Genomic DNA, 25,884 nt, shown 5'->3' on the forward strand with positions numbered 1-25,884 from the left:
TCCTTCCAGAAACAGCAAAGGCTACTGCAGATAAACCAGGGTATGTGGGGCCCACATGGTACAAAGCTCAGGAAGGCTGGGTTTTAAATTGACAACAGCCTTTAAAACTCTTTGGGGGAAAACAAAAATAAAAATAAATAAAAAAATTCTTTGGGGGTAGTCGCATTCAGAGTAAGGGAGGGTTGAAAGGCAGGGAGGGTATTTTCCTTTTAGAAGCAGAAGGAGCTTCCTAACAGCCTTCCTTCTTTGCTTTGTGCCTGGTTCAGTACTTTCTTAGCAAGTTCTGGGGGAGCTCAGGTCCTGAGAAGGGCTGGGGCCTGTCAGGGCACTAAACAAGCTGTAAAAGCACCCTGGAGGAAAAGGGAGGCTCCTCTGCATTTCCCTTTCCTGCAGGCCTGCCCTGGTTTTTCATGATGTCATCCATTCATCATTGTGATCTGATTGGTGGTCCCAGGCCTTGGCCAGCTGCCCAAGGCCAGAAGGGAAGAGAGAGATCCCAGGACAAATGCGCAGCAGGCCCCTGAGCATGTGCGGAAATGTTGTCATCAGTTCCACATAGAAAGACTTGGAACAAATCGAAGAAGACAGTCAAAGTCACAAGATCCTATCCAACCTTCCCTTCCCTGAATGCCTGGGAAGAATTCAGGCGCCTCTTTCCTGTGGATAGGGAACCAAATCCTGGAGTGGGCCTGGGTGTGGAGGAGGGGCTGCTCTGCCAGATGGTTCATTCTCCAGAATTGAACCTGTTTCCTGAATCAGTGGTGTTTGAAAGCAACTTTGTCCAGGTACTCTTGGGCCGCTCAGAATGGCACTCCTTGATTCCTCTAAATCTGTTCCCACAATGTGACGGAGAGTCTGTCCCTGGAACTGGAGTGGAGTGACAACTGAGGCAAAGAGAGGAACCTAAGGCAAGGATACCCCATCTGACCCTGACTTTGCAGAGCTCCAGATAGGTTTTCTCCTGCAGTCACTCTGGGGAGAGAGGTCAAGTGTTGTCTGCTCTGAGTGGAGGATTTGGTAGCTTCCTCCCTCAATTTACTTCCTCCTCCAGGCTGTCAGCTCAAAGCAGATGAACAAAGAGGCGGTAAAATAAGCTGCCCTTTGAGGGTTCAGAACAGAAATGTTGGTGGGTGAAAGAATAGGAGCTGGATGCCCGGAGAGATCTGGGCTCAGAGTCCGGTCCACTGCTTTCTTATCAGGAGGTGTCATCAGGAAGGTGACCTGCACACCCTGAATCCCAGTTTCCTCTATTGTAATAAGGGTGGGACTGACCTGGCTGTTCCATGAAACACAGGAGGCAAAGGCCTTAGTGCAACGGCACTCAGTGCATTTTTGTTTCCTTGTCTGGGCTCCCCTCAGGCCAGATGGAACCCAGAATAAACAGAACTTGGAAGTTACAGGGACCTGACAGTGCAGAAAAGGTGCAGGAGGTAATAGGGCCCCTCAAGAAAGTGCCAAAGGACAGGTTTTTCAAAGAAAATCCAGGAAACAGTCTGGGGAGGATTCACAGAAGTGTGACACACGTCAAGGAACTCTTGTGGGCAATCGCTAATAGTAGGTAAAGTAAATACTGGTACAGTTGTTTAACCAATATAGGTTAAAACTGTGGTTCCCAACAAGCGATGATTTTGCCCCTGCCACCAGGGGGCATTTGGCAATGTCTGAAGACATTTTGGGTTATCGCAATTTGTATGGGGGGAGGGTGGAGATTGCTCCTGGCATCTATTGGGCAGAGGCCATGGACGCTGCTAAATATCTTACAATGCACAGGACAGCTCCTCCCCCAAGCAAAGAATTATCCAGCCCAAACTGTGAATGGTGCTGAGTCTGAGAAGCTCTCGCCTGAAGCATACTGCTGCTTCTGCCGGTGCTCAGACTGTGCCCTGGGGGTGCTGCTTTGCAGGTCAAAAAGAGCAGGAACTGGATAGGCATCTACAAAGCCTCCAACACCATGGCCCTTGGGGTGACCTCCTCTGTGCCCTGCCTGCCTCTTCCCAACATCCTCTTCATGGCCAACGTCAAATGGCACCATGGGCAGAGCCAGACATGGAACCAACCAACTACAGCCCCCAAGATCATCCTGAAGAGGTAAGCATCCTGAAGGGGGGCAAAGGGGGGCCATAAAGTGGACAGGAGTGAGGGCCAGTCTACATGCCCTCTTTCCTTCTCGCTGCATTCACTGCACTGAATTCTTAGGAAATCTCTCCACTTGGGGCCAAGGGGCAAGGAAGCCAGGCAGTCTGGCAGATGAAGCACTGGCTGGGAGATGCAGGTTCTAGTCCTTATGCAACTAACTAGACTCAAATAATTTTTGAGTCACAAGTTACTTGCTGCATTGCAGTCTTCCTACTGGGAAAGTGAGTGGAACGAAGTCTTACTTGGAGCTGTAACATTATGCTTGTCGGGGATGAAACGGCCCTTTTAGATGTTTGAGCCTCTTCTGTAGGATATTTCAGGAATCTCTAGATATTCCCAGAAGTCCAAGTAAACCCTTCATTGCTCCATGTTGCTTCAGTGATAGACCTCTCCATTATGTTCTAGGTACACCTATGGCAAGTACAGCCCAGACCCAGCTGACTAATACTAGATCCAAAGCCAGCTCCTTGAATCTTAGCTCCTTTGGGAAGAGTAATGGAGGCATTGAGGTCAATGAATGGACAAGCTGGACAGTGGGACCCAGCTCCTGTTGTGCTCTCAAGAAGGAAATTGAAAAGCCCTATGATCCCAGCTACCTTACTCCCAGGCTGTCCCTCTCAAGCAGGATCCAGGGAACACCAGCATGAGAATCATGGCAGGATGGGTAGAGGTTAGAATGTAGATTCCAGGGGCTCACCCCAGACCTACTGAATCTGAATCTTTGGGGTTATCTTGAAGCGTCTGCATTTTAAACAAGCTCCCCAGGTGAATCTGATCTCCCCAAAGTTTGAGCACCACGGTGCTAAGCATTCTCTCTCCTACCCACCAAAGCCTCGATTCTGAAGGAGACACTCCTCATTTTAATGAAGACAGGGTTGGATCAGAAGCAATATGTGTCTTCCCTCACGCCTTCAGGATTCTCCCTTTGAAGTTTGTGGAGCTCCAGGTCTGTGACCGCTTTCAACGTGTCCTGCGGTTGAGGACAGTCACGGAGAAGATATACTACCTAAGGCTCCACCCTGACCACCCTCAGACTGTCTTCCACTTCTGGACCCGACTGGTTCAAATTCTGCAGAAGGGCCTGTCCATCACCACCAAAGACCCTAGGATTCTCGTCACTCACTGCCTGGTACCCAAGAACAGCTGCAGTCCCTCAGGAGACTCACAGGTAAGTGGGCACCATTGGCTCCTCCAGCCAAGGTCAGAGCTGAGCTGTAGAGCTTCAGTGAGCTGATACGGGGGCACCCTGGGAAGCCTTGCCTTAGGCCTTTTCTGACCAGCTTTACTGATTAAAATTCACCTGAGTGCACAGTTCAAATTTTTCAGTAAATGTATGGAGTTGTGCAACCATCACCACAATCCAGTTTTAGAACATTTCTATCACCCTAAAAAATTCCCTCATGCCCATTTGCAGTCATTCCCTGTTCCTACTTTCTGCCCTAGGCAGCCACTGATCTGTCTTCAATCTCTACTCATATTTCTGAAACATTTCATATAAATGGAATCCTATAATATATAGGCTTTCGTGTCTGGCTTCTCTCACTTAGCATAAGGTTTTTCAAGTTCATCCATATCATAGCATGGGGCCAACTCTAGGGTAGAGTCACAGATTATCAATAATTTATTCCTTTCAATTGCTGAATAGTATTCAATTGTATAGATATACCATGTTTTATCTATTCACCAGTTGATGGACATTTGGATTGTTTCCAGTTTGGGGCTATTATGAATAATGCTGCTGTGGACATTTGTGTACAAGTTTTTGTATAGATGTATGTTAGGGTATGTTTTCATTTGTCATGGGTAGATTCCAAGGAATTGGAATTGCTGGGTCATATGGTATGTGTTTAAACCGGCAAACTGTTTTCCAAGGTGACAGTACCATTTTACATTCCCTCCAGTAATGCATGAGCATTTTAGTTTCTCCGCATCTTCACCAGCAATGGTATTGTTGGGAATTCCCTGGCGGTTCAGTGGTTAGGACTCTGTTCACTGCTGAGGGCCTGGGTTCAATCCCTGGTCAGGGAACTAAAATTCCACAAGCCACACGGCCAAAAAAAACAAAAACAAAAACAAAACAATGGTATTATCTTTTTGTTTGTTTGTTTGTTTTTTTGCGGTATTCGGGCCTCTCACTGTTGTGGCCTCTCCCATTGCGGAGCACAGGCTCCAGACGCGCGCGCAGGCTCAGCAGCCATGGCTCACGGGCCCAGCCGCTCTGCGGCATGTGGGATCTTCCAGGACCAGGGCACGAACCCGTGTCCCCTGCATCAGCAGGCGGACTCTCAACTACTGCGCCACCAGGGAAGCCCGGTATTATCTTTTTAATTAAAGTCATTCTAGTGGATGTGTTATGTTTTTAATTAGGGTTTCCTGTCGAGCAACTTTACATGGGCTTATTAGTCATTTATGTATCTTCTTGGTGAAATTTCTATTCAAATCTTTCTTGAAACTTTAAAAAATATATATCTATTTTATTTATTTATTTGGTTGTGCCAGGTCTTAGTTGAGGCAGGCCGGCTTCTTAGTTGCAGCTCGCCTGCTCCTTAGTTGTGGCATGCAAACTCTTAGTTGTGGCATGCAAACTCTTAGTTGTGGCATGCATGTGGGATCTAGTTCCCTGACCAGAGATCAAACCCAGGCCCCCTGCAGTGGAAGCGCAGAGTCTTAACCACTGGACCACCAAGGAAGTCCCTTGCCTATTTTTAAATTGATTGTTTTCTTCTTATTGAGTTGTAAGAGTTCTTTGCATATTCTGGATACAAGTCCTTTATCAGATGTATGATTTGTAAATATTTTCTCCTAGTCCGTGAGTTGTCTTTTCATTTTCTTAATGATGTCTTTTGAGGAGCAAAAGTTTAAAATTTTATTTTATTTATTTATTTTATTTATTTTTATTTTTGGCTGCGTTGGGTCTTTGTTGCTGCACGCAGGCTTTCTCTAGTTGCGGCGAACAGGGACCACTCGTCGTTGCAGTGCACGGGCTTCTCATTGCGGTGGCTTCTCTTGTTGCAGAGCACGGGCTCTAGGCACGCAGGCTTTAGTAGTTGCAGCGCGCGGGCTTAGTTGCTCCACAGCGTGTGGGATCCTCCCGGACCAGGGCTTGAACCCGTGTCCCCTGCATTGGCAGGTGGATTCTTAACCGCTGCACCACCAGGGAAACCCAGAAGTTTAAAATTTTGATGAAATGCAGTTTATCAATTTTTTCTTTTATGGGTCAGGCTTTTGGTGTTGTATCTAAAAACTCTTTGCTCAACCCAAAGTCACTAAGATGTTATCCTATATTTTCTTCTAGAAGTCTAGAAGACTTAGCTCTTACATTTAGGTCTCTGATCCATTTTGAATTAATATTTGTGTATGATGTGAGGTAGGGGTACTTTTTTAAGTACTTTTTTTTTTTTTTAGCATGTGGATATACAACTGTCCTAGTACCATTTGTTGAAAAGCCTATCCTTTCCACATTGAATTGTCTTGGCATCTTTGCCAAAAATCAATTGACCATAAATGTAAGGCTCTATTTCTGGCTTCTCAGTTCTGTTCCATTGATTCGTTTGCCTATTCTTGTGCCAATCCCACAATGTCTTGATTAATGTAGCTTTATAGTAAGTTTTGAAATTGGGTGTTGTAAATCTTCCAGTTTTGCTCTTTTTCAAATTGTTTTGGCTATTCCAGATCCTTTGCATTTCCATGTAAATTTTAGGATCAACTTGTCGATTTCTACAAAAAAAAAAAAAAGCCTGCTGGAATTTTGATAAGGACATGTGGAATTTATATATCAATTTGGGGAAAATTGCCATCTTGACAATATTGAGTCTTTTAATACATGTATATCAAATGTGTTTCCATTTATGTCAATCTAATTTAATTTCCCTTAGCAATGTTTTGTAGCTTTCAGTTTACAAGTTCTACACTTCTTTTGTTCAATATATTCCTAAGTATTTGATTGTTGTTGATATTATTGTGAATGGAATTGTTTTCTTAATTTAATTTTTGCATCAGTCATTGAAAGTGTACAGGAATACAATTGGTTTTTGTGTATTAATCTTGTTTATCAGTTGTAGTAGTTTTTGTGGATTCCTTGGGATTTTCTACATATGTGCATACATTCATGTCATCTGCGAATAAAGACAGCTTAACTTCATTTCCAGTTTGGATCCATTTATTTGTTTATTGCCTTATTGCATTAGTTAGAACCTTCAGTACAATGTTTCATAGAAGTAGCAAAAGTAGACATCCTTGCCTTGTTCCTGGTATTGGGGGAAAAACATCGAGTCTTTTATTAAGTATGATGTTAACCATGGGATTTTTGTAGATGCCCTTTATAAGGTTCAGGAAATTCCCTTCTATTCCTTGTTTATTGAGAATTTTTATCATGAGTGGGTATTAAATTTTGTCAGATGCTTTTTCTCCATCTGCTGAGATGATCACATATTTTGTCCTTTATTCTATTAATATAGTATATTACATTAATTCACTTTTAGATGTTAAACCAGCCTTGTGTTCCTGCAATAAATTCCATTTGGTTACGGTCTGTATGATCCTTTTTATATATTACTGGATCTGGTTCACTAGCATTTTGTTAAGGAGTTTTGCATCTATGTTCATTAGAGATATTGGTCTGTAGTTTTCTTGTGATAGCCTGGCTTTGGTATCAGGGTAATACTCCCCTTACTGAGTAATTTGGGAAGTGTTCCCTCCTCCTCTGTTTCTGAGTTTGTGACGATTGGTGTTACTACTTCTTTAAATATTTGATAGAATTCAGGGAAGCCACCTGGGCCTTTTTGCCCCAGGCCTTATAGTATAATGAACAGAAGCCTGACTTGAGTTACAACACAAAATCCATGAAGGCCGAGATTTTTATCTGTTTTCATCACTTCGATTCCCCAGTGCCTGGCACGTAGTTGATATTCAATAAATATTGAATGGCTATGAGCAGTGTGCACAACTGGGGCATCTCTGGGGTATCACAGGCAACAGGAAAAAAGGCAGTTTTACTCTGGCATAAAAAGTAGCTCAACGTAGGATATTTCTTAGAGAAATGAATTTGAAAAACATTAAATTCCTACAATAAACATTTAATCCCCTTCCATTTAAATATAAAACCAAGTAGCATAAGCTTTATTAAAGTTTATATTAATAGGCTATTCAATAACGTATTAAGGTATGTTAATAAGAATAGCTTATCTACTAAATTATGTGTAAAGTTTTCAGGGACAATGTTATTCTTGGGACACCAAAGGATATTTATAAGAGTACGGGGGTATAAACAAACAGATATGGCCTCAGAATTGCCTCTCTGTGCAGGTGGCATGGCTCTGTCTGATAGGACAGCTGAGTTCTAACCTTTAGGGTCTGGACCATGATATTAGGAAAATGCAGAGATGCTGAGAACTTACACCAGGTTTTGCTTTTTTCCTCCATCTAGTTAGTGCAGAAGAAACTCCAAGCCTCCCAGCCCAGTGAGAGCCTCGCGCAGCTGATGGCCAAGGGGGAGAGTGAGGCCCTCTCTCAGATTTTTGCCGACTTGCACCAGCACAACCAGTTCAGGTACATGACTCAAATCCAGCCGGCATGACGTCCCCAGATGGTCTGCGCTGGGAGATCCAGAAACCAAGTTATCTTGGTTAATGGGCACAGGGAGTTGCATGAAGTATTGCCCCTCAGTATCCAGTCTGTATTCTTGACTCAGGGCAACCTTTTCCTGGTCTCTTTGCCTAATTCTTCTTCTCCACAAGCATCGTGGGCTTGACCCCAGAGGAGGAATTTTATAAAAAATGGAAAGTAGCTTCTTCAATATTCAGAATAAATTAGTAACACAGGTGGAAAAGTAAAACCTAATTTCTAAACTAGTTTCTAGTCCTACAGAAAAGTAATCAAAACGTTGTTTAAAATGTCATAATCTGTCACTGGGTTCCGTTACCTACTTACCTGGCCTCTGCTTGAACTTTATGGAGCTTCTATAGTCACTTTTTTTTTTTTTTAATGTTTTCTGGAAAGCTCCCTCCTGCAGGCCTGTCTTCTCCATGCCTGAGGAAATGTCCTTACATGTACAGATGACTTAGGGTTGCGCCTTAAGACTGGTTGGTATGAGAGAGACAGAGGTCGAGAGCACTTAGACCACAGGGCACCACGGCCAGAGAGCAAAGATAAAATGGGAACCGGGGTCCTAGTGAACTTGATTTGTGGTGTCAAAGAAAAGGAAGAACAGAAAAAAATTTAGTAAATGTCACCAGAAGAGAAAAATGAGATGTCAGAGAGAAGGAGATTTTTGTCATAACAGGGACCAGCAACTCAGAGACAGAATTTAAAAAAAGAAAGTTTTCTTTGTGAATGCCAGTAATAAACTGAAAACCAGGAGAGCTCAGAGGATGCAATCTCTCATAATGGGTAAGAGCTCACACAACCCTGGGCCCAAGTCACCACTCTGACTATGAGCCCTTGGGGGCATATTGCTTAACTCTGCTGGGCCTTGGTTTTTACACCTATAAAGTAGAAATTGCGGTACTGCCAGCCTCAAGCAGTTCGTGTCAGGATTAAATGAGCTCACGTGCATCGAGTGCTCGGCCCATCCTCAGCAAATTTACAGGAGGATGTAATAAACTCTCAATTAATACTAACTTGTAGGGAACTCCCTGGCGGTCCTGTGGTTAGGACTCTGCGCTCTCACTGCTGAGGGCCTGGGTTCAATTCCTGGTCGGGGAACTGAGATCCCGCAAGCTGCGAGGCGCGGCCAAAAAGAAAAAAATTAGCTTGTATTATTAATTCTAACTTGAGCTGGAAGTAGAAAAACTATTAACACAAGAAAAAGACTTGTTAGTTGCCCGCTGTTAAAGAATTTATACTGTGGTTGTCACTCTGTATATCATACAGAGATCTGTAATGAAGGAAGATGTAAGATGGTAAGATGTCACATTGCTGAGCTGGAGAGCCCTGGACTCTAATGGAGGAAGATATTTGATATCTAATAGCAAGATATTTTGACTGTCTTAGAATGTTAACTTAGAGATTTTCTTTATTACTCTGGGAAGGACGGCTTCTGTTTATACCTCACTGGTCACAATTCAGTCACATGGCCACACCCAGCTGCAAAGGAGGCTGGGAAATGCAGCCTCCATTCCACATAGCCATGGGCCCAACACAAAATTAGATGTTCTGCCCCGGAGGGAGAAGGGAAAAGGGCATGCTCGGGACCTACTGGCAGTCTCTGGCACAGACAGCTTTTAGTATCTCCAGGAGGTCAGAGGAGTCAAAGACCTGAAGGAGAAACATGCACAAGCCAGTTAAAGGGTGGAGAAAGCTGTGCAGGGTAAGGCAACAAATGAGGCTTCGCCCTGAGGAAGAGGCTTGGTGAGTGCAGAGAAAGGGAAGGAAGGCCAGTAGGGAAGTGGGGATGGTGGTAGGACGACATACGTAGAAGTGGGCAGGGACCAAGCCAGGCAGGGGCTGGGAAGCCATGCGAATGGATTTAGACTTTAAGTGTAATGGGATCCTTAGCAGCATTTTAAACAGGGAAGTGGCGTGATCCCATGTATATTTTTAAAAGGTCATGCTGGCTGTTGCCGTGACAGTTATTTGAAGAGAGGGAAGCTAGGTGTGGAGGGACCAGCCAGGGAGCTATGGCAACTGAGTCTGGGCTGTCATGTACAAGACGGATCAGAGGGATGTGAGAAACAGGGAACATTGAATTTTTGCTTCCTTCTCTCAATAATTGCTTTGTACAGACATTTAGTTTCTTCTCTTTAATTTTTCAGCATGAAGCCCTGAGTGATGATTTTTCTCCTCATTTAGACAGGTTCTAGTCTGGTTGCGGTTATAGCAGTTTTTGCACGTTGGCAGCAACATGCAATGTACAGCAAATAAAATAAATGGCCAAGACGCAGGACCAAACAGATGGAGTCACACCCACTCCACCTCAGCAGTATCACCAGCCTGGGTTCTGCTGCCCAAACTCCACCCCATCCCGCCTCCCCCTTCCCTATTTTTTCTTCTGCTACTTTAATATGCGTCACACCCACCCAATATAGTCACAGCTGGCCTTTTTCACATTTATATCTGCCTCTAAAGCTTTTGTTGCATCAGGAAAAATATAACTGGAAACAATATTTAAAATGAGAGTTTCATGCTCTATTCTTTTCCTTTTGATTTCCATTTTCTTGATCCTGAAGTGGCTGGAGTTCCAGGAGCAGCAGAAAGACAGAGAAAAAAAAGGACAGTCCAGGTAACGGAGGGCACGGGGCACCCTTGTCTCGGAGAATTTTCTGCTCTGCAGATATAGGAGTAAGATTGCCTCTAGTACCCCACTCCAACTTTCCTGGTGCCGTCAGGGTTGCCGTCATCCTCCTGTACCTTAGTTTGAGTTCCTCCGGGATCTTTGGCCACCATAGTCAATTTGGCATCAAATCCTATTAATTCCTTTCTTTCAAATGTTTCTTATATTCTTTACTTCATTTCTACTCCCACAGATCCCACCCTAGTCCACTTTATCATCTCTTGCCTGGACCACGGCAGCAATCTTCTGCTAGTTCATTCATTCATTTATTCATTCAAAAGCATGCACTGAGCACTTGGTAAGTGCCAAACACTGTTGAAGGCTTTGGAATCACAGTGAAGAAAGACACAGCACCCCCTTCAAGGGGTTTATAATTTTTGGAGTCAGATGGGTAAATCCCCAAATTACATAACCTCTCCTTCCAGGCAACATTCAAAGCTCAAGCCTGGGGTGCCACAGGCGCACAAAGGCAGGCCTCTCTCCCTCCTCCCGGGAAGCTGTCCCAGAAGGCCTGGGGTCTGAGCTGAGTCAGAGAGGATAAGTAAGAGTGGGCTGGCCAAGGCAGATGAGGCGGGGTTTCTAGGAAGAGACGCAGAGTCTGTGTGAGACAGCATGACCCATTCTGGAAACAGCAGCCCTGTTCCCGATTTATTTCTGGGTTCTAGTTTACCCCAGATCCACTCATTATGGCATGGATGATCCTGCATGAACTTTCCGCTCGTACCCATCTCACCTGGTCACTGTCCCCTCCTCAAATGGGAGCCCTCTGACTCCTCCTGTTCTCCAGCCCAAATCTTCTGCTCTGGTCAAACCTCAGCTACCCTTCCCCATGCCTTATTCATCCCCCTCTCCTCCCTTCCTCCTGATGCCACCCTAAACCCTACCTAACCTTTCAGGTCCACTCACGACACCTTCCTGCCCAGACAAATCTCTCCTTGCTCATAACCTCTCTTACACAACATACTATCCCTGATTGTCTCATAGGCTTAAGTCTTGTTTCTTCAACCAATACTAAATTTTTCTGGTGCCTCTGAATTTCTACAGTGGCAAGCACAGGGCTGGGAACACAATAGGAGCTCAATAAATATTTGTGCACCACACCACTAAGAAATTATTCCTCCAAATTGGCTCAGGGGGCAGTCAGAATATCATGTTATATTTAGAGATTTAGAGGAATGTGTAGATCCCAGGGGAGCTGTGCCAACTTTTATCCAAACCAGGGGTTGCAGCTCAAACATCTGCAGGGGGTATAGAGGAGTAAAGCGACTAAGTGTCATAGATATAAGAAGTGGCTGGGTTTTCTCTCAACTCTATCATTGGTAAAACAACAGCTGGGCTGACACTTGGTTTCAGCATTGAGGAGACAATAGGGAGTGGTGGGGACAGTGGCATGAAAAAGTGAACGTTTCAATTAAAGCTTCAACTAATTGTTGCCAGGCTGCAACACAAGCCTGGGGTTGCCAGATACTCTGATTTTTCAAGAAAAAACAAAAATGTGAATTTTTATATCACATACCCCCCCCCTCACTTCATAAAATACTAAAGTACAGTACAGGCCAACACTTAGTGGGCAAAATAAAGGTATCCACAGACCAAAGTGAGCCCGGAGGCTGCCAGTTCACAACCCTTGTTCTAGATGGTAAATAGAGCTGATTGCTGGCCCATGTTTTCTCCAAGTCTAGAAGTGCTTTCTCATATTATGTGACTGCTAATACAATGGTGATTCATTAATTAATGTTTTTCCACATACATTCAAACACAGACACACACACACATACACACACATACACATACACTCAAAACATACCGCATGAGATTAGAGTTAAAGAAGACAGAAATAGAGAATATTTCAAACTTATTTCTAGGACTTGAGAGAACAGCTAGAATTTCAGACTCATAGGCCATCTGTGTCGTGGGAACTGTTGTTCCCAAGATGACCCTAGGATGATTTCAGTTAACCATCCTGGGGTGTCCTCAGGACCCTGCTCTTTCCTCGGAGCTGAAGGAACCCCTCTTTTCTCTTTGGGCCAGGTAGTGTACCCTTTCAGTTTGGAAGGACAGTCACACCCCAGCCTCTTGGCACTTTTGGATGACGAGAGACAAAGAGAGAGAGAGAGAGACAGAGACAGAGAGAGAGAGAGGGAGAGAAAGAGCGTGGGCGCTACATTTGGAAAAGCCAGCGTCCCCAAGCTTACCTGTGTAGTTGAATCTTTCAACTCCCTATCAGTGGGTGGTGTGACCTATCACAGTGCTTCCCAAACTTTCATGTGCAAATGATCCCCTGAGGATCTTGTTAATATGCAGATTCTGATTCAGTGGGTCTGGGTGGACCTGAGACTGCATTTTTCACATGCTCTAGGTGATGCCAAGGCTGCTAGGCTGCAAGCCACCCTTTGAGTAGCTGAAGCCAAGTGGACCAGGAACAGGCTCTGGCTTCAGGCCATCTGGGTTCAAAGGCCATTGCCAGTTCAGCTAGCTGAATCTCCTAGGGAAATTCACTTGGTTAACCTCTCCAAGCCACGTTGGTTGCCTCCTTTTACTGGTACTGCCTTGTTCACATGACGTAGTGGTAAAAACACGGGCTCTGTCGCCTGGTTATCTGGCTTTGAATTCTGGCCTTGCCTCGTCATTTTGTGACCACAGGTAAGTGACTTAAACTTGCTGGGCCTCAGAATCCTCATGCATCAAATGGGGACTATGGCAGCACTGACCTCTCGGGGGTTGTTGTGAGTATTAAAAGAGCATTGACACCTGTAACTGTTTGGAACAGTGCCTGGCCCATAATAAGCACCTCGCAAATGTTGGCTGGCCTCTGTAAGAGTGCTCTGTGAATTAAAGTACACAAATGCATTCCCTTTTTGACCTAGAAAAAAAACGTCCCAGCGAAGACGCCATCCCTTGCACCCATGACCTCAGTTGGAGGGAGTCGTTCACCTATGGAGAGTGGGAAAGAGAGAACCCCACTGGGCTGCAGCCCCTCTCACTCCTCAGCACTCTGGCAGCCTCCACCGGCCCCAGCTGGCACCACTCATAGGTACGGTGATGGGATTAATCCAGCTGCCTTCCTGGGACAGGCCTGGAATTCTACCTCAGGTCTGGGTTCAGGTCCTAGGGTCCTGGGGATGATTCCAGGAGGCTGTGGGGTGGGAGTGGGGGGCCTCTTTCTTTTTTTTTAAATTATTATTTTATTTTTTAATAAATAAATTTATTTATTTATTTTTGGCTGTGTTGGGTCTTCGTTGCTGCGCGCGGGCTTTCTCTAGTTGCGGTGAGCGGGAGCTACTCTTCGTGGTGGTGCGCGGGCTTCTCTCATTGTGGACCACGGGCTCTAGGCGCTCAGGCTTCAGTAGTTGTGGCTCGCGGGCTCTAGAGCGTAGCCTCAGTAGTTGTGGCACACGGGCTTAGTTGCTCCGTGGCATGTGGGATCTTCCCGGACCAGGGCTCGAACCCATGTCCCCTGCACTGGCAGGCGGATTCTTAACCACTGCACCACCAGGGAAGCCCTCAGCCCTCTTTCTTCTTGCCCTGTTCTTCTTTACCTCCAACTGGCCTGAGTGAAACCCTAAGTATGGCACCTCCAGGGCCACCAGAGGGCCCTGGGAGTTCCTGCAAGTGGCTCTGAAGGGACAGAGACCAGCAGGACGCTGTCGTCACTAGAGCTGCCTTCTCCCTGCAGTGTGGGAGGCATGAGGGTCTGCCTCTGCAGCGGGGAGGGGGGAGCTCCTTTTCCTTCCCTGAGCTCCTTGGGGGCCCCAACCTTCCACTGAGGAGAGTGGGAAGGAGCTAGGGGCCCTAGCTGGGGCCCAGCCCTTATCTTCCCAAACTCCAACCCTCATCCATCCATCCATGTATTCATTTAACAGTTATTCATTAAATACTTCCTTTGTGCCTCTGTCTGACCAGAGAGAGACCCTTAAAGAAGGTAGAAGTGGTTATATGTTTTCCAGAGTAAAGTATTATCAATAAACCACTAACTCTTACAAGTTACCTGTTATTAATAGTTGACAATTTAAAAAATTAACAGAAGTATCTAGGTGCCCACAGAAGAGCTTTTAAGGTGTTATATCTTATTGAAAGTTTTTCTCTCCTACACCTACAGGAAGTTCTATTTGAGCCACACTTTCACACTGGAGAGAATCTATGCAGCCCTCGCCAACGCCACTGCAGCATTCAGCTTTCTGAGGGACTCTGTCTGGATGGAAGGGAGGAGAAAGCTGTAACTAAGGAAAAACTAGAATAATCTCACGCTGACAACATAGCCTTTCCCTGGAGAACCACTTGGGAGCATGGCTCCTGGATGAGAAGCATTATTCTAGCATCATTCCAGTCCATAACTTCATGTCCTCACCACTGCACATCACCACACCTCACCTCCGTTCCAGCACAAGAAGATGTGCTCTCAGAAGGACCAGGACCAAGAGATGGAGAGAAGGAAGGAAAGAGAACCAGGACCAGAGGAGAGGTGGAAGAGAACAAAACGGGGGTGAAGAGGAATGTGGAGGGTGGAAATCAGAGAAGAAGGAAGATGCAGAAAAGTGGTGACAGAAAGAAACAGAAGAGAGGACAAGAGAAGTACACCTCTGAGAGAGGCCTCACCGAGCTTCTATTTATCTAATTTAAAACTTGAAAGTAAGGCCATACACCAAAAGAGATACGTGTTTTCTTCTCCGCTCAGATTCCTCTGGATAAGGATGAGGAGACAGAAATGAATTCCAGTCAAAGGCTTCTCCTTAAATGTCCCTTTTTGCCAGTTTCTCTTGTTAGTCCTTTTCTGATTCAAGCTTTAGACCTTCTTCCTTAGCGCATTCCCTAACTTGAACTTGCTAGCCTGGCCCTGCTGTTCCAAATGGCAGTTTGGGTTTGAGGCTGCAGAAAGGTTCCTGCAGGAGGTTGTTAAGACAAGGTCTGTGAATTAGGCAGAGTTTCTCTTTTGTGTTCAAACTTTCAAAGTTTACTATTGTCTCAGCCCTACAAACACTGGCTCACTTTCTCTTGCATATGACACCCCCTTGAAATGTTGACATATCTTGTTAGCGCTTATTAGAGATTCCAAGGAGAAGAGACACAGGCTCAAAGCACAGGTAAATCAGAGGTTCCAGGCTTGAAGTATAGGTAAAATCAGGGGTTCACAAATTATAGATCAAGAGAGTCACTAAGGAGGGTCTGCCAGACGGCCCATGGACTGACCTCTATTTAAAATGCACAATATTTCACATTCAATAAAAACCAGACTATGAGTATTTCGGAAAAGCTACCCAACCTTCTAATTGGAAAGCTTTTTTGGATGTCTTGCTTTGATTTAGGATACCCTAGGAGGGTCTTTTTCTTCACTGAAGTGGTTTTTTTTGGGGGGGGGGCAGTGACAAAATAACTTTTTTTTTAAACTTTTTATTTTATATTGGAGTACAGTTGATTAAAAATGTTGTGATAGCTTCAGGTGATTCGGTTATACATATACATATATCTATTATTTTTCAAATTCTTTTCCCATTTAGGCTGTTACATAATACTGAGCAGAGTTCCCTGTGTTATACAGTAGGTCCTTGTTGGTTATCCATTTTAAATACAGCAGTCTGTACATGTCAATCCCACACTCCCTAACTATCCCTTCCCCCCATTCACTGAAGTGGTTTTCAGACTGAAATGGTCGGAGGGCTAAAATGTAAGTTCCTGGACCACCATCACTCTTGCCAAGAATGAGTTATGTCCTAATTCTTGGTGCTTTCAATATCCACATAGATGATCCTTCCCATACCCTGGTCGCTGTTACTGTCCTTCACCCTCCTCAGCCACTGACCCCCCTGATTTTACCCTAGAGTTTGTCATTAATAACTGCACCCCACCCCATTATTCCTACTCTCCAACTATGCCATCTCCTATATTTCCCTGAGTTCAATAATCCTTCAACCCCACCAATCCTGCAATCTCTTGCTCCTTCTGGATTTTCACTATCCCTCGCTCTCCTCACATCCTCAGTCCCTTCCCCTCCAGCCTAGATTCCAGAATCCATCCTGAATATTATCACTCCCTCGCAAGTACCCTCAGCACCTTTGTGTCTTTTCCACTTTATCTACTCACCGACCAAGCCCAACTCTCCACCAACTGCACCATGCCACTAAACTTGCCTGGAGAAAAACCACATGACATACTAACCATTTTCACCTTAAAGTCATCATCTCAGGCCTCAAGAGGGTCCTTGATGTTGCCTGGAGATCATACCGTGTTCCCCTCATATGTTCTCTCTGTTGAATGGCTATTTCACATCTTCTCCCTCTTTAAACCCCCCACTGCCTCCTGATGACCCAGCTTCCCATTTCACTGAGAACATAGAAGCAACTGAAAGAGAACTCCAAGTTCCCACCACGATGCCTGCCACTTATCTGGAATCGGACCAGTAGATCAAGTTTCTCTCCTTATTAATATAGAACTGTCTTACTCTAAGCAAAGTCCAACTTTTCCCCTTTTGTACTGGATCCCATCCCATCTCCCCTCCTCAAGGACATTGCTCCAGCAGCTCTCCCTCCTCCCTACATCATCAGTTTGATTCTCTCTCCTAGGTCCTTCCCATCAGTAACAAATGTGCTGGTATTTCTCCGAAACATAACTGTTATTTCTTCCATTTGAAAACATAACAAAATAAAACAAAACCTCTCTTGGCCCCTCTGCCCACTCTGCTCCCCTTTATAGTAAACTCCCTGAAAGAGTTTCCAACATCTTGCTTCACATTCTCTCTCTAACCTCTCCACTACCCCACCAAACCTGATCTTCACATTGCTAAAGCCAATGGTCAATCTGTCCTCAGCTCACTGTTAGCGCGTAACATACGTGATTTCTCCTGGAAACACTTCCTTCACTTGGCGTCTAGAGCACTATGCTCTCCTCCTCCTTCACTGGCTTTTCTCCTCAGTTTCCTTTGCTACTTCATTCTCATCAACACCCCCCCACCACCACCACCATCTCCAAACACTAGAAATTTCCAGGACTCAGTCTTGGGTCTCTTCTAATCAAAACATATGGTTTTATACCACACATAAACCAGTTACTCCTAAATTTATATCTCTAGTCCAGACACTGTGAGCTCCAACTGCCTACTTGACATCTCCATTTGAATATCTAATAGGCATCTCAATATGTCCAAAACTAATCTCTCAATAGTATCCCTCAAGACTTGCTCCCCACAAGGTCTTTTCTATCCTAGTAAATGCAGCTCCATTTTTTTACTTGCTCAAAACCTTGCCGTCATCCTTGACTCCTCTCTCTCCACCCCATTTCCAACCCATCAGGAAACCCTTTTAAACTATTGATACTTTCAAGATATATGCACAATCTGACACTCCTCACTGTTTCTACTGTTACTACCTTGGACCAAGCCATCATCACCTGGATTGTTGCAAAAGCCTCCGAAGTGGGTGGCTTGTTTCTAATCTTAACCTCCTCAATCTAATGTGACCCTTTTAAAATCTTAGGTCATGTCACTTCTCTGCTCCAGGGAGAAGTGGAACCTTCCAGTGGCTTCCCATGGCTTCCTATCTGTATTAGTTAAGGTAATGCTACCTCTGTAAGAGATAAACCCCGATATATCAGTGGCATAAAATAACCAACAGAAGTTCATTTCTCACACACAGAAAAGTCCAAAGAGGGTGTTCCTGTTCATGGAGTGGCTCTTTAACAGGACCCTGGGCTCCTTCTATCTTGTGACTTGCTATCTGCACTACACAGTTTCCAGGGTTGCCACAGAAAGAGAAAGAGCTTGGAGAATGGCATGTGGCAGGTTTGCATGGCCAGTACTGGAAGCAGTGGACATCATTTCTGCCTCTCTTCCCTTGGCCAGAGCTCAGTCACGTGGCCATGCTGTAAGGGGGCTGGGTAATGTCTAGCTGTGTCACAGGATGAAGAAGAAACAGTTTGGTAGATAATTAGCCAGTCTCTTCTACATCACTTCACTCATAGTAGCAGCTAAAGTCCTTACAATGGCCTAAAGGCCCTGCATGGTGTCCCTCTCCCCTTTACCGCCATCCCTGCTACTACCTCCCTGACCTCATGTCCTCCACGCTCCTCAGTTACTGTACCCAGCCACCCTGACTTCCTGCTGCTGCTCAAACACTCCAGCAGGCTTCAGCTCAGGGCCTTTGCCCTCGCTGTTCCTTTTCCCCGGGATGTCCTTCACCACCTTCAGATGTTCACTCACATGTCATCCTCTCCATAAGCCGTCCCTGGCCACCCTCTCAAAGACTGCAACGCCACTGCTGACAGTCCTGACACCCGCTTTTCTCCCTTCCTGCCTTATATTATTCCATGGTACCTATCACCACTTCTCATTCTATATATTTTGCTTTTTTATCTTGTTTATTGGCCGCATACCAGAATATGAGCATCATGAGAGAGTTTGTTCCATTGTGTTCACTGCTGTATCCCCAGTGCCTAGAACAGTGTCTTGCATACAGGAAACAATACATTCATTTGTGGAGTGAATGCTCAGCAGCACCACATGAGCAGACTTGGGATGCTTGCAGAACACCATCAGCCTTTTGAGGCTGACATCACGATACCTGCCATAAACAGTCCTTCAGTGCTTCTCTCAGAGACAGAATCCACAGTTAGATGGGCCTTTGATACAGCTATGGTGACACTTCTTATGTGTGTCAGCCCTCATGTCCTTTTCCTCCTCTGCTTTCCTTCTAACACTTGGGCTCCCATGAGGCCTAATCTGTTTTTCTCTCCTCAGAAAGCTCATGTGTTCTCGTGACTCCACCAGCTGCTGCCTGGCCAGTGACCCTAAGTATCTCCTCCAGCCTATTGGTTCTTTCTTTTTTGATGTTCTGCTATCACCTTAACTCATCATGTCTTGAACTCAACTCAGTTCCCCCGTTTTCCACTCATCTAGCTCATTCTCCCAGTTTCCTATGATTACAGCTTTAATTTTTTTTTTTTTTTTTTTTTTTTTGCGGTACACGGGCCTCTCACTGTTGTGGCCTCTCCCGTTGCGGAGCGCAGGCTCAGCGGCCATGGCTCACAGGCCCAGCCGCTCCGCGGCATGTGGGATCTTCCCAGACCGGGGCATGAACCCGTGTCCCCTGCATCGGCAGGCAGACTCTCAACCACTGCGCCACCAGGGAAGCCCTACAGCTTTAAATTTTTGAATGCACCTTCTTCATTTCCTTCTTCCAAGGCATCACTGAGTCCAGGAAATTGTTGTCCCCACTTTTTTAAATTCCCTTGTATAGAAGTGTTCATTTGCATTTCTCTTGCTTTGTCTAGGCCAAGCCCTCATCCACAGGGAATCAGGGTTGACAGGCCCCATCTCTGGCAGAGTCCCACTAGCTTATCCAGCCTCTTCTAGGACACTTCCAGGATGGTGGCTCTCCCACTAGGCTGCACGTCCTTGAGGGCAGGGACCGTGTCCTATTCTTTGTGGGTTCACCAGCACCTAGTGCAGTGCCTGACTTCAAGGAGGCATTTTCAAAACAGTTTTTTAAATATCTCCTGATACAACCTATTCTATTATAGTTAACCCCATTAGGAGATGCACCTCCCTGAAAGAACACTTTCAACCTCATTCCATCTGCCACAAAGGTACAAGCTTAGAAACCTTCAGAAGAAGACCCACAATTCCCACTGCCTTCAGCTCAGGCTCCTCAGAGCTCAGGCTCCCCTCCCCTCCCCCCCCTTTCTTTTACCTCCCTCATCCCCTACCTGACCTAAGAAGTTACCTCCTACTCTGTCCCCTGCTTGCCCTTGTTCCTGTTATTCCTTTTGCTGAATAGGGCATTCAGGAATTTCTTAGTCTAGCCTGAGTCACACCTTCTTAGGAAGCCCTCTCTGGTTGCCACCAAGGGTCAGGGCCACAACTGAATTCCCACTGATTGTCAACCTCTCATCTTGATGTTTAAAGTAAACTAAGTTGCTTTGTATTTAACTCTCTCATGAGCATACTACGTGTCTCAACTGGATTTTAAACTATAGAGGCTTTATGTGCTAAGAACACAGGTTTATAGTCCATTGACATTGCAAACATAGTAGCCCTTATTTAATTTAACTTTAATTTCATGACGTGAAAATGAATGAATAAGTTAATAATTTCCTGTGTTCCTCTTCAATCAGGGACATTCTATGGGTTCCACCCATTCAGTTCACTTAACATTATTAGGCATTTACTTTGAACTGGGCAGTAAGCTCAAAGCTGTAGGTACAAAGATGAATAAAGGCAGATCTCTCCCCTGGAGCTTAGTCTGGAGGAGGACAAATGGATAAGCAGCATTATATAGCAAAATTTGGCAAAGTGTACCAAAGATGCAAAGTGCTATGAAGGTAAATAAGGGAGGAATTACTATGCTTAGTGAGGTCAGGAAAGGCTTCTAGAGCTAACATCTAAACCGTGATTTCTGTGAACCGGGACTTCTATTGTCATTCACAAAACGCCCTCACTCCTGGTTGATAACGAAAGACTATGCAGATGTGAAAGGGCGGCCAGTTAGGAAACACCGAGATGGTGGTGGCCCGAGCGCGACACCCGAAAAGTGGTGGGAGATGAAGCCGGAGCCAGCGACTGAAGTTCTGTACGATACCCCATTTAGGCGTCAGAGCTGAAGGGAAAGGAAGGGATGGGATTATTCAATATATCAACAGTTGGCGACTGATTAATTCAGATTAATTAATTAGTCGGATTAATTCGGCCCTGGGTTCTCGTGGGCCTGAAGATAATTAGGATAATTTAAGAAGCCCTATGGAGGCCAAGTCAAGCGCTGCGAACCAGGACGTGGCAGTCGGACAGCCGCGCCCACACGCCCCCCGGAATAAGGGGCTGTGGCCCGCCAACCCCACAAGTCCAGGGACGAGAATTGGGAGGGAATTCTGTCCACGTAACTCGGCGCGCTCGCGGGGACGTGGCGCTTTCCAGCCAATCCGGACCACGAGACCGTAGGGCCAATGGCTGTCCGGGGAAGCTGTGCGTCCGCGGCGGGCTTGTTGGTGATTGGTCCGGAGGCTGCCGGCGTGGAGGACAGCGGCGGGGCGCGGAGCCGCTTCCGGTTGGGCGGTGCTTGCGCGCCAGAGCTGAGCCGGTGGGTGAGTTGCAGCCGCGGCATCCTGGGTAGTGGGCGCAACGGGGAGAGGTAAGTACCAGCGTGCACGTCCCTTCGCCGCCGCCTCCCCCTTTTTCACTTTCTTTTTGTCCTCTGGGCCTCGCTCCCGGCGCGGCAGGGCCTCCTTATCTCAGGGCCCCTGTTTCTGCCAGCTCGGGGTTCCGGGGCCTGAGGCTGCTAGCGACTGCCCGACCCTCGGTGCGCAGCCTGGGTCGGAGGCCGCCGCTCGCCTTCCCTTGCGCTCTGGGAAAGGGCCTGGGTCCCTGCGAACTCTGGCTCCCGGCTTTGCGTCCTGTGGGGTACAGTTTCGTGCCTGGCTTGCCACGTCCTCTGGCCCTGGGCCCCGCCAGTCACCAAGCCCCTCGTCCGAAAAGGTCACTCTTGTTTACCTCCTGAAGGTCGGAGTGCAGTCAGATAGCGGTATTGTTACAGCTCCCTGCCACTTCCCACACTTGGGCCTGCTTGTGTCCGCCAGCTCCGCCCCAGGGCCACATCCCGAGAGGACATCTGCATCTGCCAAGAAGGTCGTGTTCGCTGACTTTGAGGGTGTAGAAACAAGGGGGAAGAAAGCATGAAGACACTATGTGATTTTTTTTTTTTAACTCTCTATAATTTTAAAGAAAAGACGGAATATTTCGAGCTTCTATGTTTGGCCTCATGCTTCGGTCAGCGAAGGAAAGTAGTTTTAAAAGCTTCATTAAAGGATTGTATCTTTACCTTGTTTTGTTGCTTCTAGCTCCACACCCTAGTTCTGATTTTTGGCATACTGTGTTCATCAATAAACTTAATTCCCTACAGCTGCCCTGATTAAGAGTGGAGTGATTTGCAGTTCCAAAAGCTGCTTTTGCATCAAGGCAAAAAGTTCCCTGGGTCTCCTACTAAAACTTCAGGGCCTTTGATCTGAATTCCTAAGTGTGCAAAGTCCCAGAATAGTGTCTTTGAGAGTTGAATTACATTCACTTCCTGGCATGAACCATAAAGTCTACGTTAATGAGTCAGGAATAAGGTTGCTTCTAATTTGTTTTTGTAGCTTGGAGGTAGAGAACCGTGGAATTTCTGATAAATTATTCTTTGCCATAGAATGGGACTTGACACGAGACAAATGCATGTTTGACCTCATTCAGTAGATTTAGTTAACCGGGTACCAAACGGTGGTCATCACTGAAGAATTTATGTATTGTACTACAAATGAGGGTCCAGAGGTAACCTGTAAATTGTATTTGTGTGGCGAGAGATCTGAGTTTACCTGGGCCTAATCTGAGATTTACAGGGATTCAGCGGTCTCCAATAGGATTCTTTTGAGAATCACAACTGGGAGAAACATGAGCTAACAAAGATGAATTGAGTATGCCTGAGTGGATAGTAGTACTCAGATACAGCTTTGAAATCAACTCTTAATCGTCACTGTTAATATAATCGTTTGCTTCCATTCATCCAGTGATGTGTCAAAAGATATTTACGGCATTTTATGTACATTTCACCAGTACTGGAGATCAGTACACTGATTTTAACACACATTTTCTCTGTGTGTGGCACACGCGTGGTGTAGCCAGGGATAGCCATTAGAGATGCTTGCTAGGCCTAGTTGTAGGTCCTAGTTGTAAGGTCCTAGTTCCCTGTCTTTATGAACTCTTAAATACGGATGTTGTTGATGCTGTGATTTATGTATTAGAGTTAAGACAGCTGAAATAACACTTTTCTTGTTGCTGGCTGATGGCCAGATCCGGTAAGGGGAATTGGGGGTTGGGGAGCACTGGCAGCTGGCAGGAACTTTGTTGCTCCCAAGTACAGTCCAACTAATCCAATAAAATGTTTTGGTGTACAGAAAGTGCAAGACACTGTGTTACGGACTATAGAGGGGAATTAATTTATATTAATTTATATTAAGCTGAGATCCCTGCCTTCCAAAAATGTACATCTATAGAGGAGCTAAGGAGGCAACTTAAGATAGCCTATGATCCTTATTGTGGAATGGTACAAACAAGTCTTATAAAAGTTGAGAGGAATGTGTGCAGATCACTTCCAGCTGGAGTGATCATAGTAGGTAGGTCTTTTCATCTAGGATTTTTAAATTATATTTATTTACATTTGGCACTAAAGCAAGGATTCCCAAGCATTTTATGCATGTTACACATGCACAGCAAATTACAACTAGAAACCAAAACTCTTGTCCCTACATTTTACATGGTATTCCTATAGTAATTAATTATGTATTGAAGTTTCATCTGCCAAAAGGAAACTTTGATTCTCCCAGAGTTTCTAAGAACTTATTTCTTAAAGGAAATTTTCTTTACTCTGTAGCAAGAAAAATTTTAAGTTTGTACTGGGTTGCTTTGGTTATAGAACTAATGAAACCTGAGTAATAGTTTGTCATTTCAAGGCTTTTCTTCTTCAACCAAAGTTTGCACTTTTATATACTCAACTATCTTATAAACGTATGCCCTCAGTTACACAAATAATTTAATTAGGATATATTAATGAACTAGAATGAATTAGAATATATTAATGTAAATTTGTTCCATCGATCGCTAGAGAAATGTTGAATAAATGGTTTGTCATGATCATAACTTTTATCAAATCATGAAGGGTGACATTATTAATTTTTTTTTTTTTTCTTTTTCTTTTTGCGGTACGCGGGCCCCTCACTGTTGTGGCCTCTCCCGTTGCGGAGCACAGGCTCCGGACGCGCAGGCTCAGCGGCCATGGCTCATGGGCCCAGCCGCTCCGCGGCATGTGGGACCTTCCCGGACCGGGGCACGAACCCGCGTCCGCTGCATCGGCAGGTGGACTCTCAACCACTGCGCCACCAGGGAAGCCCAACATCATTACTTTAATATGATAATCCATTGGTGGTACTTGTACTAAAGTCTGTAAGTGAAGAATGTCAGATAGATAACCAGATACCTTTAATTCCCAGACTTTATAACCTGAGCCTTAGTATAGTTAAATTGCTGTCAGGCTCTTGCCCTCAGTCCCCAATTGAAGTAGACACTTAAGCATTGAGATTCTGCTTTTGCTGCACTATAAAGAACGCTTTTTTTCTCCCCCCACTAAATATCCAACTCACAGAACTGGAATTTTACCACCACACCCATTTCTCCCACTATTAACATTGAGCAGTGGGTCTTTGGTCAACCAGAATAACTGTGGGGTCATCCGCTGTTAATGTTCTTGAGAAGTTGAATTTAATCTAGACATCTAAGTTCCCCTGAAAAAACTTACTTTTAAGTGTTCTGTGACCAGTGGATTTTTATAAAAAATGATTGGGAAGGAGGGGAGAAATGGCATGAATTTAGAGCTGTCAAGCAAAGTTTTGAATGGATAAAACTAATTCTTAAGGCTTATTGTTTTTGAAAGAAATTCAAATCTATGCTGTTAACCTTTTTTTCCTTATAAATTAACTGGAACAATTCATGAAAATAACTTTGCAGGAGACCATTATTGGTGACATCCTGCAAAAGTATGATAGTAACATGATACCTTTTCTGTTCTAGCCCTTTATTTGTGTCTCTAACATCGTGTGATGCAATAGAAGTATAATACAAGCCACGTATGTAACTTTAGATTTACAGGTGAATATTTTAAACATGTGAAATTAATTTTAATAATTTAATCCAGTACGTACAAAAATACCATTCTTTTGACATAAAGTGTAACCCACCACTTGTTAATTCACACTAGCCACATTTCAACTGCTTGGTAGCCACATGTAGCTAGTAGCTCTTGTCCTGGACAGTGCAGGTCTAGTTTTCTGTTTGTTTAAGAAAAAATATTAAATGTTACCCTTGGTGAGGGAGGGACAGAATTTGAGGAAGAGAAACTTACAGGTCTTTTGAGAAATGGGAGATGGGGAGATGCATTTTTCACAGCCATTGATTTACCTTTAGTTCACATAGTAAGTTCACAGGCCTTCCTCAGAAAAGAAAAAAAATCTCAAATAACCTAACCCTACCACCTGAAAGAATTAGAAAAAGAAGAACAAACAAAACCTAAAGTCAGCAGAAAGAGGAAATAATAAAGATCAGAGAGGAAATAGAGATTTAAAAAACAATAGAAAAAGTCAACAAAACCTAGAGCAGCCGGTTCTTTGAAAGGGTAAACAAAATTGACAAACCTGTGGCCAGACCCACCTAGACCATATGGTAAAAACTCATACAACCAAGTCCTTCATTTATGTATTATATTATGTTTTCCTAATGTTCTGTTATCCACTGATGAATAGCTGTCATGACGGAGAAAGAGAAGGGTTTTAGCTTTCTATTATTTGGTTTGATTTGGTTGAAAAGAGAAAGTTGTTTCAGAAATAACTGCATTAATATAGTTCTTCAGATGCCTTGTGTAAGAAGTTGTTTTATACTCCTTCTCACATTGTCCCACATTATATATCCTTTGTCTTGA

The 25,884-nt window shown here is 44.8% G+C and overlaps 2 protein-coding genes across 3 annotated transcripts in view; both read left to right on the forward strand.

Moving 5' to 3' along the window:
- The first annotated feature begins 489 nt into the window (after positions 1 to 489).
- Positions 490 to 14,674, forward strand: FAM71F1 (family with sequence similarity 71 member F1). Its single transcript, XM_029234171.1, has 7 exons — positions 490 to 785; positions 1,904 to 2,088; positions 3,052 to 3,304; positions 7,562 to 7,683; positions 10,317 to 10,354; positions 13,273 to 13,439; positions 14,505 to 14,674. Exons 1-6 carry the CDS (start codon positions 537 to 539, stop codon positions 13,437 to 13,439), a joined length of 1,014 nt encoding a protein of 337 aa, XP_029090004.1. The 5' UTR covers positions 490 to 536; the 3' UTR covers positions 14,505 to 14,674.
- Positions 14,675 to 21,375: 6,701 nt separating this feature from the next.
- Positions 21,376 to 25,884, forward strand: part of CALU (calumenin) — a 28,584-nt gene continuing 24,075 nt past the window's right edge. The window contains exon 1 of one of the 2 annotated variants that reach the window (XM_029233969.1): positions 21,376 to 21,516. The gene's annotated coding sequence lies outside the window, so the exon portion shown is untranslated. The remainder of the gene's footprint in view (positions 21,517 to 25,884) is intronic. The other variant, XM_029233970.1, reaches the window with a different exon arrangement.

The sequence above is a fragment of the Monodon monoceros genome, unplaced genomic scaffold (genome assembly GCF_005190385.1).
Source record: "Monodon monoceros isolate NGI ecotype Baffin Bay Population unplaced genomic scaffold, NGI_Narwhal_1 Super_Scaffold_2, whole genome shotgun sequence".
Taxonomy (NCBI): domain Eukaryota; kingdom Metazoa; phylum Chordata; class Mammalia; order Artiodactyla; family Monodontidae; genus Monodon; species Monodon monoceros.

Excerpts from the sequence above, each read along its gene's own strand:
- FAM71F1 (XM_029234171.1), top strand. The coding sequence starts at position 537 with ATGTTGTCATCAGTTCCACATAGAAAGACTTGGAACAAATCGAAGAAG. Across the intron at positions 786-1,903 it reads TTGAAAGCAACTTTGTCCAG|GTCAAAAAGAGCAGGAACTG; the intron begins GTACTCTTGGGC and ends GCTGCTTTGCAG. Across the intron at positions 2,089-3,051 it reads CCCAAGATCATCCTGAAGAG|GATTCTCCCTTTGAAGTTTG; the intron begins GTAAGCATCCTG and ends TCACGCCTTCAG.